This window comes from Tasmannia lanceolata, unplaced genomic scaffold (assembly GCF_043159265.1).
Source record: "Tasmannia lanceolata isolate RefF3 unplaced genomic scaffold, GAP_Taslan_0.1 ptg000029l, whole genome shotgun sequence".
Taxonomy (NCBI): domain Eukaryota; kingdom Viridiplantae; phylum Streptophyta; class Magnoliopsida; order Canellales; family Winteraceae; genus Tasmannia; species Tasmannia lanceolata.
This window is the reverse complement of record NW_027518706.1, coordinates 6,945,874-6,961,317: the sequence shown is the minus strand read 5'-3', so window position 1 is coordinate 6,961,317 and position 15,444 is coordinate 6,945,874. Positions and strand designations below refer to the sequence as shown.

The 15,444-nt window shown below is 36.0% G+C and overlaps 1 protein-coding gene across 1 annotated transcript; it reads left to right on the top strand.

Moving 5' to 3' along the window:
• Positions 1 to 4,272: 4,272 nt before the first annotated feature.
• On the top strand, positions 4,273 to 9,527 carry LOC143859194 (receptor kinase-like protein Xa21). The gene is made up of 2 exons (XM_077369886.1): positions 4,273 to 7,106; positions 8,944 to 9,527. The coding sequence occupies exons 1-2, from the start codon at positions 5,318 to 5,320 to the stop codon at positions 9,078 to 9,080; spliced, it is 1,926 nt and encodes a 641-aa protein (XP_077226001.1). The 5' UTR covers positions 4,273 to 5,317; the 3' UTR covers positions 9,081 to 9,527.
• The last annotated feature ends 5,917 nt before the right edge of the window (positions 9,528 to 15,444 follow it).

Sequence of the window (15,444 nt, the reverse complement as noted above, 5' to 3'; positions counted from 1 at the left end):
TCCACACACACATGAGCTCACCACACTAGTCATGCTGACAGGTCACACTGGAAATTCTCGACCGAAGCCAACACATTGGCAAAACGAGGGGTATCTATCTATAGTAGTACAATATTGCACTACCCCTGTTAAAGACTTTGGTCCTGCTCGTTTTGGATTTTGAGAATTGAATTTGAGCTCAAAATATAATCAGTTTTTGGACTAAAAACTGATTCTCAAAATCCAAAAGAACAGGGACTTAACTAGTAACTCCAATGCCTAGACTCCTTGCCTTGTGACCCGTTTTCTGACACGTATGCAAGCTGTTGTTCACTACAAATGGTTAGTCATGGAATTCTCTAAGCCCGTTTATGTTTTCGATTTTGAGTCCAAAACTGAACATTGGACTAAAAATTAACACAATTTGAGTCCAATAATCAGATTTGGACTCAATTTATTCTAAAGATCCAAAACCTACCGGGCCAAAGGCTTGGCGCGAGCAAAATTAATATAATCTAAAGACCTAATAATCGAGAGAACAAATGATTTTCAAAAAGAAAGAGGATGTAATGTGTCATAATTGTAGGGAAAAAAAAAACCAAATCGTAGACTTTGAAATTTGGAGTCCAAGTTCCATAACATGAGTTACACGATCACGAGCAAAATTACTCTAGTCAAGAAAAAAAAAAGAGTTTTGGGAGGGAGATATGTAAATTCTACTGTTCTTAATAGTATGTAGGGAATTTAGTTTGAATAACTTCATGTAAAAGAAAAAGTCAAGAAAAAAAAAAAACAAACGTTAGATAAAATGAAATTGGAAGTAAATGCATCAATCTTTTAAAAAAAAAAGTAAATGCATCAATCATTTCTTTCCATATTTACATTGCGATATCTTAATATGAGCCATAATTCCTTGGGAGGGGAAATTCCATCCAAGCTCACAAATACTAAAAGACAAGAAACATGAATGTCTTGTATCAAAACATGGTTGTGTTGAAATCATTTCCCTAGATAAAATGTAGTTGTTAGTAAATGCATCATCATCACTTTTATTGCACTCCAGTTTCATCACCTTTTGATTCAAATGTAAAACTATATCTTAACACTAGTAGGTCTATTTCTCAATTAAAGTATGCTAGTGTCATAGGTAGTTTAATGTATGCTATGACATGCACTAGACCTGATATTGCATTCTCAGTAGGAAAACTAAGTAGGTTTACTAGTAATCCTAATTATATACATTGGAATGCTATAAATAGGATACTGAACTATCTAAAAGGCACTATAGACTATGGGTTGAACTATAGTGGGTATCCTCTGGCATTACAATGATATACAGATGCCATTTGGTTAACTTAGCATGATGATCATTCATCAACGAGTGGATGGATATTCACTCTTGGTGATGGAGCTCTCTCCTGGGCTTCTAAGAAGCAGACTTGCATAACTACTTCCACTATGGAAGCAGAGTTTATTGAATTGGCCTCTTGTTGTAAAGAGGTGGAGTGGCTAATAAATTTGCTGTTAGAAATTCCTATTTAGCCTAAACATATGCCATCGATATATGTGTATTGTGATAGTCAGCCTAAACCTATGCTATCAATATATGTGCATTGTGATAGTCAGCCTAAACCTATGCTATCAATATATGTGCATTGTGATAGTCAGGCCACACTATCAAGGGACATATAACCATGTGTACAATGGAAAGTCCAGGCATGTTAGACTTACGCAGAGTGTTATCAGACAGTTACTGATGGAGTAGTAACTATAGATTATGTGAGATCAAGCCTGAACTTGGCTGATCCATTAACAAAAGATTTTGCAAGAGATATGGTGTTTAAGACATCAATAGGGATAGGTCTAAAGCCAGTAATATATGACTACCAATGATGGAAACTCGACTCAACGCTTGAAGAGACATAAAGTCTTGAGTTCAATGAGCCCAAATACATCATATGGAGTGGTTGCAAGCACTATATAAATAACATCCCAAGGTAAAGTGCTTGGTACTTGTAATGAGTAACGGAGTAGGTTGAGTAGTGGGCTCTTAATAGGCTTATAACAAAATTGTTAGGGTGCTGTAGTTACAGGGGCACTCTTAAGCCTACCTATGTGAGTGTGGAGGTGGTGCCGCCTTCTATGAGACTTGGCTAGTCTCTAGAGCATCATGAAACCGAGATACAAACACAATGCCAGTTCACGTGTTGGCTGATTAGAATCACCTGAGGAAATGAATTTCTTATGTGTGAAACGTATCTAGTTGGCTATATAGAATCGCTAGTTTAAAGACACGTGTACAATGCCGTTCTTGTCAACTTTGATATGTTCTCAGTAAGTGAAGGTTCAAATCGTAAGATACCTTTAATGATGCATGAGAGTTCCAAGTATAATGAGATAATACCTTTGATTTTGAAAATGGTGGGGGATTGTTAGTGTAATTTTCAAAACAAAGTGGATTTTTAAAGTATTTTGTAGACAAAGTGCTTTTGTTTTGCAAAAGTGTGTCTTTTTGAAAAGAGAGAAAAATAGCTTTTGAAAGATAGTCCCACATCGGATTAGAAAAATGTTGGAGAAGGGTTTAAATAGCTTTTCCCACTTCTCTCTTTTGTTTTAATACACTATGGGCTTTAGCCATTGGGTGGACCCGCGGGACAGAAAAGACACCAGTAGCTCTATAAAAAGAGCAGAAACATACCATTGCAAAGGGAATTCGAAATACACTTGCAGGACTTGAAATTTGATAAATTCAAAAGCCACAAACTCTCTTCGAAAGCCTTTCAAATTGTTGTTTACGATTTTTCTTCCAGAAACAAAATCTAGTTTACTGTTTTCCGCAAAAACAGTAACTAGGGTGTCAAATACTTGTTTATTCTAAAGGTGATTCTTGGGCTTGTTTCTGCTTAGTGCAAAGCGTCAACAAACATATCGGTGTAGACATCGGGCTTCATTGTATCTTGGAGGCAAATTCGTGGTACCCCTTGCACACTTGCTGGTGGGGGCGAATATTGTCTTAAGGAAAGCGACATCGCACCTTGAAGCATCCATCTCTATTATTCTATTTCCCGCCATCTCCACAGCATTATTTCCAACAATTTCTTACGTGTTTTCTTTACTTGTTCTCCTCTGATACAAATCTGGCAAATCCAAGCAACAATGAACAAAGAATGCGAAGAGAATATAGGTTCAACCCACACAGGTACACCATAAAGATGTTTACACTATGCTAATGGACGGAGTTCAAATATGAATTGTGGTAGGAGTTTACAGTATGTGTGGCATGAGTTCACAGAATAAGTTGATATTGATAATAATTCCTGAGAATTTTGTTTTTGAAAATCTTATTTTATAAATACTTTGATATGGGGAATAGGCCATCAAAATAATTAGGTCTATCTATTTGTTTTGGGTATGAGTGGAATTTGAATTAAAAATATTTTAAGGCCAAGGGAGAGATTGTTAGTTGTGAGACCTTTAAAATCTCTTCATTCCTATTGGCTGTTGTTGTTTGATATTATCTTTAATTTCTTATCATTTTATCTTATCCCACTTGATAAGAGCGAACAACAAATAAAGAAATTTTGTTCGTATCTTCATTTTACATGTCTAATGAGAGAGATTTGGAGTGAACCTAAATTATAAACGGAGGATCATCCCTTGGCATTGTCATTGTGATTTCTTACTATCAGCCCATTGGATTTTCCATTTTGGCCAAGGTGTATGACCTTCCTCAAGGTGAGTTTTAATTTTATTTATTTATTTATCTTTTATATTATTTTAAATTCAATATGTTTATCATATTCGCATGTGGAGAGAGAGAGAGAGAGAGAGAGAGAGAGAGAGAGAGAGAGATTAGGTCCTTTTTGGATTGCAAAAAAAAAAAAAAAATTCAGAGGAAATTTTTTCTTAGGCAAATTTTTTCTTCAGGAAATATTTTGGAGAGGAATTAGGAGTCAAGAAATGTATTTGTAGGTGTGGCTTTCGTGGACCCCCTCAAGGGGGGGAAAAACCAAATCGTAGACTTGGAAATTAGGAGGCCAAATTCTACATAGGACAAAGACGATGCTCAACAAGGCCAAATTCTACATAGGCCAAATTAGGAGGCCAAATTCTACATAGGCCAAATTCACTTGAAAGAAATTTTGGAATGGAATTATGATAACAAAAATTTCTTTGTTAGGTGAGCCTTTTGTGGACCACTTCGAAGGGAAAAAAAATCAAATAGTAGACTTGGAAATTAGGAGTCCAAATTCCACAAGATCAAAATTACTCAGCAGAAGAAAGACAGATAAAATTAAATTAGCAGTAAATGCACCATCATTTCTTTCTATATAAAGGTCTAGTGAGATGAAATAAAATTGGGAGACAAGAAAAAATCTTGTATTTGCTCAGCAGAAGAAGAGCTTAATTGAGGATGGAGCTTCCAGGTATGAGTCTTAGTGTGCTTTGGTCATTTATCTTCTCTGTAAATCTCTTCCTTTCCATGAATGTAGCACATTCGAATTCTGCAACCTTCACCACCCTACTAGGAAACGAAACTGATCGAATGGCTCTGCTCTCCTTCGAGGATGGTATAATGAGTGATCCTCTTGGAGCCTTATCATGATGGAACCATATTCTCCATTTCTGCCAGTGGAATGGAGTCACGTGCGGTCAGAGGCATCAAAGGGTCACTGTATTGAACCTTAGTGGGCAGAACTTGGTGGGTTCTCTATCTCCTGCCATATCCAACCTCACCTTCCTCAGGGAAATCCACCTCCAAGAAAACAACTTCAATGGCCAAATATCTCAAGATATCGGCTGTCTAATTAGACTGCAACATCTTAATACAAGCCATAATTCCTTTGGAGGAGAAATTCCAGCCAATCTAACCAACTGTAAGAACCTCCGAGTCATCCATTTGGGTAACAATGAGTTGGTAGGGAAAATCCCCGTCCAACTTAGCACTCTTCCGAAGCTATCCTGGTTGTTTCTTGTTCATAATAATCTTACAGGGAGCATTCCACCTCAACTAGGGAACGTTTCATCTCTCATCTATCTCGATTTAAATGAAAATAGTTTGGTGGGACACATCCCAGATGACCTGGCCCGAATTAATAACTTGAAATTGATCATCCTTTCTTCAAATTTATTATCCGGTACGGTTCCTTCCTCTTTTTATAATAATCTCTCGTTTCTTGTGGCCTTTGGGGTGACAAATAACCAGTTACACGGAACCCTTCCACCCAACATAGGATTCTCTCTTCCTAATCTCCAATATCTACTTTTAAGAGGCAATCAATTTACCGGTCACATTCCAATTTCATTATCCAATGTTTCAAGTCTTGAATGGCTTGGAATGGGTGATAACCAGTTTAGCGGACCCGTGCCTAAAAATATTGGATGGGCAAAGAATCTACTCAGATGTGACTTGAGCTATAATTACCTAGGCCTTGGTAGAGCTGACGACTTGAAATTTATCGCTTCTTTGACCAACTGTAGTAACCTAAATATGTTGTTCATACAAAGAAATCATTTTTTTGGCCTATTTCCCAATTCCTTAGCCAATCTCTCAACTCACCTTTATTGGTTGGCAATAGGAGAAAACCAAATTTCTGGCAACATCCCTAATCAGATCGGGAATCTCATCAACTTACAAAATTTGGGTATATATGATACCTTCATCACGGGTTCTATACCCACTTCAATTGGGAGGCTCCAGAACTTACAAGAACTCTACTTGGGAAATAACAGTTTGTCTGGGAAAATCCCATACAATATTGGAAATATTACTCAATTGACCCACCTCGATTTAATATATAACAACCTGCAAGGAAGCATGCCTCTATCTCTTGCAAACTGTACAAAACTTTTAAGGTTGTGCCTTTCTCGAAATAACCTTACAGGTACGATACCAGAACAAATTATTGGCCTTTCTTCGCTATCAATGGAACTCTCTTTGTCTCAAAATTTTTTGACGGGCTCACTCCCATCAGAAGTGGGTAACTTGAAAATTCTAGAGATATTGGATGTTTCTCAGAACAAATTGTCAGGTGAAATCCCAAGCACTCTTGCAGATTATAAGAGCATGCGACAACTTTATATGCATGGTAACACCTTCCGAGGAGATGTTTCGTCAGTTTTTACTACATTAACATCCATTGAAGTCCTTGATCTTTCATACAATAACTTCTCAGGGAAGATTCCAAAATATCTAGAGGGGTTTAAGTTTCTACAGTATCTAAACTTGTCTTTCAATAATTTTGAGGGTGAAGTACCAAAACGAGGGGTCTTTGGAAATGCTAGTGCAATTTCAGTCGTGGGAAATGATAATCTTTGTGGTGGTATCCCAGAATTAAAGTTGCCTGCATGCCCAGTGCTAGCTAATGACAGACGAGGAAAAGCCCATGTTTCTAGAGTAATCATCCTAGTAGTAAGTGCAGTTGTATGTTTGATTTTCTTATTGTGTGTCCCTGCTTCTCTTTACTGGATAAGAAAGTCAAGGAAGAAACCATCTTCCCTATCTTCTATGGAGGGCCGGCATTTAAGGGTTTCTTATGCAGAGCTCCTTAAAGCAACAGATGGGTTCTCTTCAGCCAATTTGATAGGCACGGGAAGTTATGGATCAGTGTATAAGGGAATCCTCAGTCACATTGAAAATGTTGTTGCTGTCAAAGTACTCAACCTTCACTTAATGGGAGCTTCAAAGAGTTTCATAGCTGAATGCAACGCATTGAGAAAGATTCGTCATCGAAATCTTGTGAAGATTTTAACTTCTTGTTCAAGCATCGATTTTGGAGGTAATGATTTCAAAGCTCTCGTACTTGAGTTCATGCCAAATGGGAGTCTAGAGAAGTGGTTGCATTCAAAATTAGATGGGCAACATCAATTAGGAAGTTTAAACTTCATTAAGAGATTAAACATAGCAATTGACATAGCTTCTGCGCTGGATTATCTTCACCATCATTGCCATACACCGATTGTTCATTGTGATCTAAAGCCAAGCAACATTTTTTTGGATGAAGACATGAATGCTCATGTGGGTGATTTTGAGTTAGCCAAGTTTTATCCAAGAATCATTCAGAGCTCATCTGAAGATCTTAGCAGCACAACTGGATTAAAGGGAACTATTGGGTACATTGCTCCAGGTAATAATTTTATCAATTTTTGTCATCTAGTCTATTCTCAATGAGTTTTATAAAATATTTCTCACTTATTAGGTACATAATTTAGTGCAACAAAAGCTAAATTAGCAACTTGAACAAAAAAAAATTACTTGATAGCATTTTTATATTTATTGATAGAGTATATAGGAATGTTATTTTACATCAAGTGGTCTCTTACATGTCACCCGAATACCTTTTTAGTACATATGACCATGAGTTCTTTATGCAAAATAGTTGTGTAGAACAATGTGAGTCTTCCTCATAATGAAAACATGGTCATGAGAATAATTGAAGCCTTTTGGTAATTATCTTGAATTCCTTTTGCCAATTATCCAAAATTTAAGGTGTTTGATAAATATAAGTCAAGGAGGTTTCTAATAATTCCAAATAATAAATACGAGACTTTTGGATTAATGTTGTGACTGAAATAGTGTTTCCCTTGAAAAGGAAAGTAAAATGATGCCATTTCCCATTTCAAGACAGGTTTGGTTGGCGTGCACTATTCATTCTACTTTTTGATGGATTTTTCAACAGTTGCCTTTTAACTTGCCTCTCCCAAGAAAGGTTTTAAATTTCGACCGGAATCCAGCTTTCGGTCGAGAATGAAATCGAAATTGGTTGAAATCGAAACATAACAAAATTTCAATCGAAATTCCATTTTCCATAAAATTTCAGGCCGAAATTTAAGGGATATATCCAAAAAAATCCTTTATTTATTTATTATTTAATTTTATCCAGAAATTTCAGCCGAAATTACCGAAATTTAGTCGAAATTTTGGCGGAAATTTCGGTAATTTCGACAAAATTTTCTATGGGATAAGATATTACCTAAATGGATTCCGATAGATTTCCAACGAAATTTCACGCATTCCGAACCGAAATTTAAAACCTTGCTCCCAAGTCAACATGAAAGTGAAATTAAAGATTTGACATTTACAACTATTTTGTTTGTACTTAGAAAATGACATCATTTCACTTGCCTTCTACTTCTACTTACTTTTTGCCTTATAAGTAGTATGAAGTTTAATTTGATCCACTTTTGTAGTGCTTTTGCATGTGTAATCACTGATACTTTGTTGGTTTCAGATGAAGGAATCATGTTGAGAAATTACAATGGTCCAAAATTGACTAGTGGTTTTGAGTAATACATAGTGGAATGCTATTCATAACTTACATGACTTGATTGGCCAAAACCCATGTTATATGGATTCTTCTAAATGGGTGAAGTATCCGTGTGGGACACATACGTCTTTAAGACAGTTCTAGATCTCTTTTATCTCTTTTCTGATTTTTTTTGGATGCTACTGCCACAACTATATAATTATCACACATTTTGAATTTTACCCTTCCTATTAGTAATTTTCTTAAAAAAGAAATAAAACAGTATATCTGCTTAACTTATTACAATTTAAGTATGTTATTGGTTAAAATAATATTATTATGTAAAAAATTAAAATTTGACAATTGATTAAAATATTTTGAGAATCTACGAACCATTCTTTCTGAGTTTTACTGAATTCGAGACTATATCCATGTCAGATTCTGACATTTGTACCTATACTAATGCAACATATGACATAACTTCTATATTTTCTTCATAGTGCTAAATCGTTTCTTATGTGTTTCTCTAAAAATTCTTGACTCTTTCCATGCAACTTAGGTTTCTAAATGTGGAGAGATCATTCAATTATCTATCATCTCTTTGATAAAATTTCCACCTTTTAATTCAAAATCAAACCTCATATTTATTTTTAGTTTCTAACCGGTATCTTATATCCTTTATTAAATCAAAAATTGTAAAATATATGTGGAATTGTAGAATATGGGGCAGGTGGTCATGTGTCCACAGCCGGAGATGTGTATAGCTATGGGATTCTTTTATTGGAGATATTCACTGGAAAGCGCCCCACAGATGACATGTTTAAGGATGGCCTAAGTCTTCACAAATTTGTCTAGATGTCTTTGCCTGATCGAGTGATGGAGATTCTAGATCCATTAATACTTTTAGAAGATGCTGAAGAAAGAGCTACAAATATTGCTGAGAATTACAATGATAAGATACGTCGTTTGCAGGAGTGTTTGGTATCTTTAGTGAGGATTGGAGTGGTGTGTTCTGTAGAATCTCCGAGAGAACGAATGGAGATGGTAGACGTTGTAAAGGAAATGTGTTCTATTAGAAACATATATCTTGGTGCTGGGATCCACAGAGAATGATGAAATTCGCTGCTATATCCGCTTTTGTTTCCCATTGGACTAAGATTACTATCTTACATGTAGTTTCTTCTATGTGTTTGGAAGTTAATGTTATATTATATGTGATTTGGTTAGTGGTGCCACTTGCAGGTAGTGCTTTTTTCTCATATCTATATTTTATCCAACTATTAATACAAAATTATTATCAAATCATGAGTGTGAAGGTTTCCATTACAATACATTGATCATTCCATCATGAATTACAAATAAAATTACAAAGATTCTTTTGATCATATGGGAGATTTATGGAAGATGATTACTAGGCCATGAATTAAATCAAGGTAGCTTTGAAGAACCATGTTGGAAATTAAAGATAGGTTTGTTGAAGAAGGCTTTATTCTTCATTCTCCCTTTTTCTCCTTTCATTTGAATTTGTATGTGATGAATGTGTTTCTTCACATTCAGTCTTGGAAAAACCCTCTCTCCAAGTTTGTGGGGAGTGAGATAGGCCTATTTTGATGAGAAACACCCTCTCCTTTATTTTCTACTTTTTATTCTCCTTTGAATCTTTTAGGTTTTGTTTTCCATTCTCTTTGATTTTTCCTTCCTTTAGGTGACCCCCTGATTTTTTCCGTTATTGAACTCATCATGCACAAACCAATTAATCCTGAGGAATACAGGGCGATTTATATTACTCCGCGATGCGTAATATAAAACCAGTTTTAGGACGAATAAAGCCTAGAACTATTGTCCTAAAAGATCGGTGAAGAATACCCTATTTTAGGAAGGGTGATTGATAAAGCACCACCTTCTAGTCTACTCTAATCACATGAAAATAAGAAAAAAGTTTTCCAATCCAATCCATTGAGGGGTGATTCATTGAGATTTGAGGTTTCAGATTTGAGATTTAAGGCTGGTGGGTTCTCTGTCAAACAATAAGAGAAGTAAAAACAAAAAGTAGGTAACAAAAGATAAAAGCCATTTATAGTTTGTTTTGCCTCACTCTCACTCTCCCACTTTCATTTCCATTTTCATGATAGTGTGTTGACGAAAACAAAAGCACTTCAATTGGAGTTTAAAACCATCTCCAGCTGACACTATTTTTTAGGTGTGATTCTATATTCAAATCCATATCAGGAATCCTAAGGAACTTAATTAACTCCTTAAGCCAGAAGCTACTTCCTTCCATGCCTTCCATTTCTTTGAGGATGAGCTTTTTTAATTTATTTGTATCAGTTGCCTGTTGACTTTTTATGTGAAAAAAGTCTTTTTGTAATTCAAACTTACAATGGGGTGTTTTTAGTCATTATATGTATTCTTTTGGGCTTCCCTCCAAAAAGACTAAAGTCATGAGAAAACTTTAGTCCTAGATGGTAAGTGTGAGAGGATGAGAGTGGCCATATATATACTTTCACTCTCTTAGCCTTGTGAATGAGCAAGAGGTCATGGGGATCCTACGCGCACGGATCGCCCACTTGGGTCCGGTGGGCTTTTGATCTTACCACACACGTGCGCCGCCCGGCCCGGCGCGGCTCGGCCGGCTGCGCGCGTGGACGTAAGGCTTTTCTTTTTCTATTATTTATTTTTTCCTTTTAACGGTCAAGAATTTATTTATTTTTGTTTTAACTCTTTTTTACCGTTTGAGATTCCTTAATCGTGGTTTAGTGACCGTTTGGAAAACGTATCTCACGCACTAAAAGAGTGCGACGTTTCACCCTAATGTGTCGATTACCTTTCTATAAAATCGGTTTTAGAGAAAGAGAAAGATATCTTTGACGGATTCTTCTTCTGCTCTTTCTCTTCTCTGGTTTTCTCTCTGGTTTTCTGCTCAAAGCTTTTGGCAAATATAAGCGAGTTCTTAGGCATCCGGGCTGCGTGAGTGCACACCCCTGGAGCGAGAGTTGTTGTATCCTGGAGGCATACGCCGAGACGCCGATCTGCACCGTTGATTCGTCATAGTGGGGGCGAGATTTGCCTTAAGGACAGCGAAGATTCTTCGTGCCTCAACTCGATAAGTGATCTAACGATTTCTTTTTTTTTCTTTACAGATTATTATTGCAGAAAATAGTATTATTGATCTCTGTCTTCAAGTTGTGAGGTTAATTTGTTATAAGGTATTCTCGAATCCTAAATTACAGATTTGCACATCAATTTTCTAACATTGCCATCCTCAAAAGCATGTTTGCATCCTAGGGAAGCATTGCAATGGAAGAGGCCAAACCAACTTTTTCTTTTTTCCGTGTGATTAATTGCAGCCCTATTTTGCTAGCATTACTCCCTTCTATTTGTCTCTTCCTAAGTAATGAAAAAGGGCCCATTTATCATTTCCTTTTTTTAAAAAAAAATTTCTTATCTTTTTATGTATTCTTATCCCACTTGGTAAAACAAAAAATAAAGAAATTTTGTTTGTATCTTCATTCGACATGTCTAATGAGAGAGATTTAGAGTGAACCTAAATTATAAACAGAGGATCACCCATTGGCATTGTCATTGTGATTTCTCAAGATCCGCCCATTGGAATTTCCATTTTGGCCAAGGTGTATGACCTCCTCAAGGTCAGCTTTAATTTTATTTATTTATTTATCTTTTATATTATTTTAAACTCAATATTTTTATCATATTCGCATGAGAGAGAGAGAGAGAGCTTAAGGTCCTTTTTAGATTGCAAAAAAAAAAAAAAAGGCGTAAATTTTAAATGTTAGATACGAAAGATCTAAGCTTAGTTATTTATTAAGCTTAACACTACCTTGCACTCAAGAGTTTTCAACTCATATTGTTACCAATTGTTGATGGAAGGGCTAACTTGCACAAAGCCCAGGCAGAGAGAACTGTATCAGCCTGCCTAATTTTGGATAAACCTGAGATTCAACAAAGCAATATATATTATTTTATGTCATGTTACAACTATCTCAATCATCGAGGTGGAACACATGTAAACTGATAATCTATGATATTGGTCAAAGAAAAGAGTAGAACGGTCATTAATTGCACAAAACTCACATTAATTTAACAACCGTATTTGCTTGAACATGAAACAAAAATGGTCAATTGCTTGCTAAGAAATGATATCAGCACTACCATGTTTTGATATTTCCACTAAAGCATCTTGTCTTTTAATATTAATTTAAAGAGCTGTCAAGAGGTTATTACAGTTCCCACAAGATAATTAAAAAGAAAAGACAAGCTGAGGAAGTGCAACTATTAAAACATGGTTGTGCAGATATCATTTCCCTTGCTAAAATGTGACAAAAATGTGACAGGCGGTCCTTACCACTGGCAAATGTAAAAACCATCAGCGATTATTTTAAGCTAATTTGCGGCAGTCAATAATGATAAGAAACGAATGAATGCTCTCTTCAATTGTTGTGCCCGACCGTCAAAGTAACAATTTTTGATCTGGTCAAAACACCTAGGTGGTTTGCCACCTAGCCCGTGTAAATCTCACGGTCAGGCATCAAATAAAAACTCTCAATTGAGAGTTCTTTGTTGTATATTATCTTCACGTACAAGTCTTACATGTTGTGAGTATTTAAAAAGGGAAATTCTATCTAAGTAATCACTAGTGACATGTCTCTTGGATAACTACGACAGTTACACGTGGGATAAGGATAAATCCATCCACCATTGTTAGCAAAACTTCGTTTTAAACGGCATTTTATTGGTGTGCTGTTTAAGACTTTTACAACGAACAAAACTCCATTTTTTTAGGCAAATGTTTTAAACACATTTTAAACGCGTTTTAAACGTTTTAAACACATTTTTGGGCCAACTTTCCAATTTTACCCCACCATACTTTGTGAATGACAAAATTCTAAACACATTTTCTTGTGTTTCCGTTTTTCTACTACGTTGTTTTTGAACCAATGCCGTATAAAACTCGAATTTTTGGCTTCCTGTTTTTTTGCTGAATCACATTTTGCTAACTATGATACTGACTATTTTCTTGTGTTTCCGTTTTTCTACTACTTTTTTTTGAACCAATGCCGTATAAAACTCAAATTTTAGGCTTCCTGTTTTTTTGTCATTACCTCCAAAGTCCATGCTTGAACAAGAAGTTAAGATCTTCACAAGATTTCGATGACGAATGTTTCTCAATGCGTTGCATTCAGCTGTGAAACTCTGTGAAGCTCCCCTTAACTCAAGGTTGAGTACTTTGACAGCAACAACATTTTCAATGCGCCCAAGGATTTCCTTGTACACTGATCCATAACTTCCTATGCCTATCAAATTATCTGAAGAGAACCCATTTGTTGCTTTAAGGAGCTCTGCGTAAGAAACCTTTAAATGCCGACCCTCCATAGAAGATAAGGAAGATGGTTTCTTACTTGACTTTCTTATCCAGTAAAGAAAAGCAAGGACACACAATAAGAAAATCAAACATACAACTGCACTTATTACTAGGATAATTCCTCTAGAAACATGCGCTTTTCCTTGTCCATCATTAGCTAGGATAGGGCATGTAGGCAACTTTAATTTTGGGATACCACCAAAGAGATTATCGTTTCCCACTACTGAAATTGCACTGACATTTCCAAAGACCCCTTGTTTTGGTACTTCACCCTCAAAATTATTAAAAGACAAGTTTAGATACCGTAGAAACTGAAACCCCTCTAGATATTTTGGAATCATCCCTGAGAAGTTATTGTATGAAGGATCAAGGCCTTCAATGGCTGTTAATGTAGTAAAAATATACAAAACATCTCCTCGGAAGGAGTTACCCTGTATTAAAACTCCTCGCATGCTCTTACAATTTGCAAGAGTGCTTGGGATTTCACCTGACAATTTGTTCCAAGAAACATCCAATATGTCTAGATGTTTCAGGTTACCCACTTTTGATGGGAGGGAGCTTCTCAAAAATTTTGAGACAAGCTTATTTCTACTAGTGAAGAAAGGCCAGTAACTTGATTTGGAATAGTCCCACCAAAGTTATTTCGAGAAAGGCTCAATGAAAAATGTTTTGTACAGTTTGCAAGAGTTGGAGGTATGATTCCTTCTAGTTTATTTTCTGCTAAATAGAGTGTAATCAGTTGAGTAAGATTGCCAATGGTGGATGGGATTTCTACATACAATTTATTATTTTCCAAGACGAGTTGTTGTAAGTTCTTGAGAATCCCAATTGAAGCAGGAATAGTACCAGTGATGAAGGTTTCATATATATCCAAATTTTGTAAGTTGATAAGGTTCCCAATCTCACTAGGGATGTTTCCAACAAATTGGTTTCCTCCAATTGCCAACCATCCTTAGCTATTGTTCAAAGGATTGGGGAGTCGCCTTCTTATTATTGTATCATCTTTCTGTATTCAATATACTGGTAGGGGTCCGTCTAACCCCAGCTTACCAATAAATAAATAAAAGATGGATCGAGAGATTGGCTATGGAGTTGGGCAATATGCCACCAAAAAGATTTCTCCCTATCCACAAAGTATTTAGATTACTACAGTTGGTCAAAGAAGTAATAAATTTCGAGTCATTAGTTGACAATTATGACACAATACATCCTCTTTCTTTCTAAAGAGGGAAAACCACATCAATTCTTCATTTATTAGGTCTTTAGAACCGCTAGGTTTTGGATTTTTAGAATAAATTTTCAATCCAAAACTGATTACCGGAGTCAAATTGTGTTTATGTTGTTAGTCCAATGTTCAGCTTTGGACTAAAAATCCAAAACATAAACAGACTTAGAGAATTCGATGACTAACCATTTGTAGTGAACGAGAACTTACGTGTCAGAAAACAGGTCACAAGGTGTCTCGGCATTGGAGTTACTAGTTAAGTCCCTGTTCGTTTAGGATTTTGAAAATCAGTTTTTAGTAAAAAAAACTGATTATATTTTGGACTAAAAATCAATCCTCAAAATCCAAATTCTTCCACAGGGGTCCACGCATGCACCGACGCACCAACATCTCCACCCAGAGGAGGAGAGATAAAAAAAAATGAACCCTGAACCCACTGAAAGAATTGGAAACAACCTGAACCCAACCCAATTTACTTGGGTTCGGTCGGGTTGAGCTTCTGCTAAATAATGAATTGGAAACAACCTGAACCCAACCCAATTTAAGGTAAAAGCTCAACCCGAATTCCCAAAAATCGATCCGAGTTGAACCCCTATTTTTTACTACCAAAGTGA